The 6,000-nt window shown below is 35.7% G+C and overlaps 1 protein-coding gene across 1 annotated transcript in view; it reads right to left on the bottom strand.

Moving 5' to 3' along the window:
• The window catches only part of LOC104090736 (brefeldin A-inhibited guanine nucleotide-exchange protein 5), a 43,655-nt gene extending 37,956 nt beyond the window's left edge, over window positions 1-5,699 (bottom strand). Inside the window, exon 1 of the mRNA XM_070177315.1 lies at window positions 5,276-5,699. Coding sequence (XP_070033416.1) covers window positions 5,276-5,387 — 112 coding nt within the window. The 5' untranslated portion in view covers window positions 5,388-5,699. The remainder of the gene's footprint in view (window positions 1-5,275) is intronic.
• Window positions 5,700-6,000: the final 301 nt, after the last annotated feature.

The following is a 6,000-nucleotide window of genomic DNA, read 5'->3' on the forward strand; positions in this document are numbered from 1 at the left end:
ATCAAATTTTTTTCTTCATCCAATTTATAACTATATTTCTAGATTTTTAATTTATTTTTCGCCGAATCCCCGCACCTGTACCCGTACCTAGGTCCATATGCTCGAATCCTAAAATTTAGATCATGAAGGATACGACCTTTGGATCCTTACCCGTGTCGGATACCCGTACTCGAGTCCGAGTAACTTAGATTCTGGAGATTTTCCATTCAAAACAATCTCTTCTAAATGAAATGGACCAAGAGGATGTTTGGATTGGCTTTTAAGTTGGCCAAATCAGCTTTTAAGCTCTTTTTAGCTGTTTTCAGTGTTTGGCAAAGTCAAAAGGTGCGTAAAATAAGTTTAAAACTGCTTAAAACAAGCCAAAAGCAATAAGCTGGGCAACTCCAACTTATTGCTTTTTGGCTTAAAAGCTATTACTGCAGAAAAGCCACTTTTTTAAGCCAATCCAAACGGGCTCCAAGTGTTACCACTCCAGCACTAGGAGACAAGATTACCCAAGTACGGCTTGGTGGCCCAATTCAATTCCTAAAGGTCCGGATTGGTCAACAACAGTACGGCTTATGCAAGAGCTTTGAGAAGGCTGATGAAGGCACTAAAATACTCAATAATCTTATTAGGTCAATCTTGTCGTGGAGCTCTATGAAAAAGGACAGCCTGATGCACGAAGCATCCCGCGTTCACGCAGGGTTGTGGAGCTTTATGATCCAAGATAAAAGAAGAAAAGCAGGAGTACTTGATGATGAGTATATTTTTACGGCCAAATAAATAGACATACACTTAAACTTCTCCAAATTTTTCATTTAGCCACGCAAACTAAGTCAGTGACCTAGTGAACACCTGATTTATGCTTAAATTGTGTCTATTAGACACAAAACATAGAAATTGATAAGAGAATATGATATGTATAGTTCACTCGCCACTAACGTGGCAAGAAAGCCAATGAAGGAAAGATACTTGGCTTTTATCCAAAGGAAAAAAAGAAACATTATTTTCGAGCCAAAAAAAAAGAAGAGGAGAAAATGATCTTTTTCAACTCCCCTACCAGATTATTCTTCATCTTCCCTAGAACAACGTATGCTCGTCTTTTTCACCATTCAAACAAGATCCACCAACAAGCTAACAAAAAAACACTCACCAATTGAGATAATGCCTATAACCAGCCTTTAACGTCTTCAAAATATATCAATCTATGAACTTTCAATTTTCGGTCTCTAAGATATACCACCACCACGTAAGGGAAAGAAACACCAGAAGTCTGACCAAATGATAAAGAAGAAGATGTGATCAGGTCTTAGGGTTTTGCACAATCCGTGTCAAGATTGAGAAGTGAAGCTAAATAGTTCTGATGGAGTTGAAGTTATAGACCATGTTCAGAGTAATTTCTCCTCTTCTTCGAGAATGATCTCGATCAGAAGAGAACTGAACTCCAAATCTAAAAATCGAGTAATCTAAGCAATACCAAAAACCAAAATAATTGCAGGAATAAAAATCATTAGTTAGAGCAAGAAAACCAGCAGAAATCATAATTGCAAATCCACCGAGTGAAATCGTGTAGTAGAAGGAAGAAATGACAGAGATTGGAGATTTTTTGTTTCTTTTACTGCAGGATTTTTTCCATTAATACAAAAGCCCCAAAAAGGAACAAGACAATCAGAGGAAGGAAGATGTGTGTTTTGCGCGTGTTATGATCATCATGAAGAACAAAATGGAAGATGGGCCTTATTTTTGTTGAGAGAGATGAGAGATAAGGAAAGTTAGATGAGGAAGAAGAAAATCCATGTCAGCTTATTTTTACCATGTTCATGCGCTCAATAAATGTGATATCCACACTATGTGCCATGTAGGCACGCATCATGCATAGATCAGGTGTTCAATTGCCACAAGCTTAATTAAGATGGCTATATGAAAAATTCAGACAAGTTTAAGTGTCTGTGTAAATATTCAGCTTATGTTTGAACTAGAAAAGAAGATATATGCTAAAAGAATATCAGAAGAAATAGGTGAGGAGGAGAAGATATCCTCCAATGGTAATACAAAAAACATAAGACTAGCAACAATTTATGTTCTACAATTTCCTCCGGTTTCATTGCACATCTAACAGTGGTACACTCCCAAAATACCATTAATGTCAAACCACAAAGAAAAAAAACCAGGAAGACTACTTTCTACAAGCCAAGTCTACCGGCATATACTAGTCTTGAAGTTTTAGAGTTCTTTCTAGCTATATATACCCTTTTGACCATTGTCGAGCCAAAGAAGCAGCATGTCTTACAAAATTGCAATCGTTTCTCTTCATAGAAAACCAAATCCAAGTTGTAAGTGTCATTTTAAGGCAGAAAGAAGTTCAATTGCTTCCCTAGTACTCCAAATAGCCTCCTTCATCCAACCAAAGGAGCTGTTAGAATAGGTGGTTATGTAATAGAGTTCGTATTAATCAAATTGGTTAAGGAAAGTTTGAGCAAGATATTAACTACAGCAAGGCTTAAGGGGTGAATTCAGGATTTCAATTCCAATTTGAGGAACCAGGCGGATTTACACCTCACTCATCTTCGTTATGCATATGACTCTTTAATTTTTGTGAACCTAATAGGGAACAGCTCCTTATCTCAGAGTAATTACTAATATTCTTGTTTCTTTAAGCAGTGTCTAGATCAATATAAACTTTTGCAAAGAGTGTTCTTTACCCCATGAATGATATCCCCAATCTACAGTTCAGGCACTGGAAACTTGGGTTGCAACATTGGCTCTTTTCCAGTTAAATATTTGGTCATTCCAGTGGGTGCGAAGGCAAAAGCCACAGCAATTTGGGCTGATATATTGAAAAGGTGTGAATAGAAGTTGTCATGTTTGAAGAGAAAGTACTTTTCCGTTTGAGGTAGGTTGTGTTGATCAACAGCCGCCACCACTTTCGTTATGACTGTAGAGGTTCTGTTTCCAATTGAAATTCAAGGAGATGGAACTAAACATACAAAGAAAGCAACTCAAACTAAATCCTGAGAGAAAATAAAAGATTAGTGAGATAAGGTCTATAGACTGTAAGGCAGAACTCAGAAGGCTTGAAAGGAAGAGCACTCTATTCATTCCTCGAATAGCATCCCTAATGGAGTGCTCACCCTTAAAGGTAACAAAGCCAAATCCTCTAGATCTATTTGTATCCCAGTCATTGTTGATCTTCGAGTCGAGTATTTCGTCGAACTGAGAAAAAGCCTCTCCAAGTGTTTGGATAGTGGTAGCACTTGCAAGCCCACCATCAAAGAACAAAAATATTTGTAAACATGTTGATTGAATTTGGCAATTATTTGGTTCCAAAAACAAAAAAAATTGCAATTTGATTGGTTGTAAGACTTCCTATCCTAGATAGATGATGATGAGTACTCTTAGTAAAAGGCACTTAAGTAGTCATTTCATAAATAGTTTCTGTTGCTCACCAAACTCATAATCATGTTCCTTGTGTTTATCAATACTCCACTCTCGGACCTTAGGTTATTGACTCAGGAACTTCTAATCACATCAACGATAATAAATCTCTTTGTCCTATTATTTTTTATTCTCAATATCTTTCGAAAATCATATTTGCCAATAGATCGTGATGATAACATAACAATAGTAGATCGAGCTCCCATCTTCCAATCTTGATTTTATACTTGTCCTTCATGTTCCTAATTTTTCTTTTAATCTCATTTTAGTTAGTCATTTGTCTCAAACACTTAATTGCTCGAAATTCTTTTTTAATAACTTTGTTGTGGTACTACATCGCTATGTAGGATGAGTGATTAGAAATGAGCGCAAGTCACATAGACATAACAACCTCAAATCTTTCAGAATCATCCCCAAGTTGTTCAATTCTCAAATTTCAGGAGATATTGCTTCACGGAGGGGAATCCTAATTTATCCGATCTTCAGAATATAGTGTCTGTTTTATCAAACTTCTCTATCATAAATTAAGTGTTCTATCAACTTGGTTAACATGTTCATTCCACTTCTCGCACAATCCGATGGTAGCCAAAGTCTCATTTCTTCAGTTCATTATGATGTTTGGAATCTTAATCAAGTTAATTCCATTTTAGTTTTCACTATGTTGTTAGTTTCACTAATTATTTTATTCCAGGTGCATTTGTAGCTAAGCCTTAGTTCTCTGTGGGATTCGACTCTGGACTCTTAGACCGAATTATATTTGCAGAGACCGCTTATCCTTTTTAGGATTAGAGTTTGGCGTGATCATAATGCATAAGAATATTTCTGTTCAACTTCCTCAATTTACGAACTCTCATGGCATGATCCATCAGACATCTTTTCCGTACACCTCAAAATTAAGGTGGCTGAGAGGAAACACATATTCACATGACTTCCTCAACCATCCAACATTAGGTTCTACAAACCATTTTATTTATGCATCTACCTACATATTTCCTTTCTCCTTTTTTATGGAAACATATGCTTTTAAAACATAATCCCTAAGAAAGATAAAATAACTCCTAGTACTCTTTAAAAAAACCTCTACTACATCAATTCCACACCACTCTTCACTTATTACTGATGCAAGCACCTGATCAGATCCGACCCTGAACTACATCCAACAGGTGCTATGGAATGTCCCTTCCATGTAATTGTTCATTGTTATTCATTCACAATGGTTTAAAAGCAAAAAGAGCAAAAAGCGACAAGGCCTATTGGGTTTAAGCGAATAAGGAAAAGGTTAAGTGCATACTTGTTTAAAGTGAAACATAAGTTTAACAATAATACAAGAATCACCACACAAATGATAGGCATTTGGATTTTGCAAATAATATTTCAATTTTGCTAAATATTTAATCTTCAACTTAAAATAGAGAATTTGAAGTTGAAAAAACTAGTTTGATGAGTAATGGTTTTCACTCACAGAACTTCACTTATCTTTAAGTGAAAATTCATGCTTGAACACAATTTCAACTTCAAAATACTCTTTTTTAACTTAACTTCTAATACTCGCTTTATCAACTTCAATCAAATATTATCAAAATGGGGCATTAGTACTTATAACGTCAAATTGCAATTAAGTTAACTTACCTCGGGATCAAGAGTACGATAATGACAATATTAATCCACTTAGTCAAATTAAACATCATCGAAATGTAATTACAATTAAGCCACATAAGGTTAGCTTCCATTTTCCATCTAATCACTCATAAGGGCAGTAAAACAGAAAAGGCGTGAAGCTACCTCCAAATTCAAATGCAATAGGTTGAAAAAATCAAACATGAATAAAAACAAGTAAAAGAAAAGGAAGATACAATACCAATATAGGATTGAATAGCTGTTTGGAGAGCAGAAAACTTCTTATTGGAACACTCCTTGAGCATTGATTCCAATGCTCGAGTTATGAAACCTCCCGCAGCTCCACCAGCCATTTTCTCTTCTTTTTTTTATTGATTTTCGCCTGACCTACAGAGATCTTTAATCAACTGGATCGATTTGAAAGCATCAATGCGATCCTGTGGCACTCGATCTGAATATCAACGATGAAAGTGTTCTTCTTTTTTTAACCTTAGGACAGCAAAAGAGGAATTGTTGAGATCTCGTCGGAAAACCCAGAGAGATCTGAAAATGGAAGAAAGACTGGGAAGGGGGTTCAGACTGCAGATCGTTCCACCACCTCCGGCTCCGGATCTGTTTTAAATGACAAAAAAAGGTGAAAACAAATACTACCGTGTTTTTTACTCTCTTTATCTTTATTTACAGGCCTGGACCAATTTGTAGGTTCAGCCGTTCAGCTCGGACGTGTCAAAATTAATTTATTTTTTAGGCGCAAATTGCAAATGTGTCGTTTGTATGAATTTGCGCGATAAATTAAAAAATAGTCACTATTTAAAAAGCTATTAGTATTTAGCCATTTTTTCCCACGAAAAAAATTTTGAACAAAACTAGCCCCAACCGAAACATAGAATAACTATTAGACAAATGAAACTCCGGTAGACTATACTAGAATTCAAAAAAAAAATTACATGTTAAATTGTTGCATAT

The sequence above is a fragment of the Nicotiana tomentosiformis genome, chromosome 6 (genome assembly GCF_000390325.3).
Source record: "Nicotiana tomentosiformis chromosome 6, ASM39032v3, whole genome shotgun sequence".
NCBI lineage: Eukaryota > Viridiplantae > Streptophyta > Magnoliopsida > Solanales > Solanaceae > Nicotiana > Nicotiana tomentosiformis.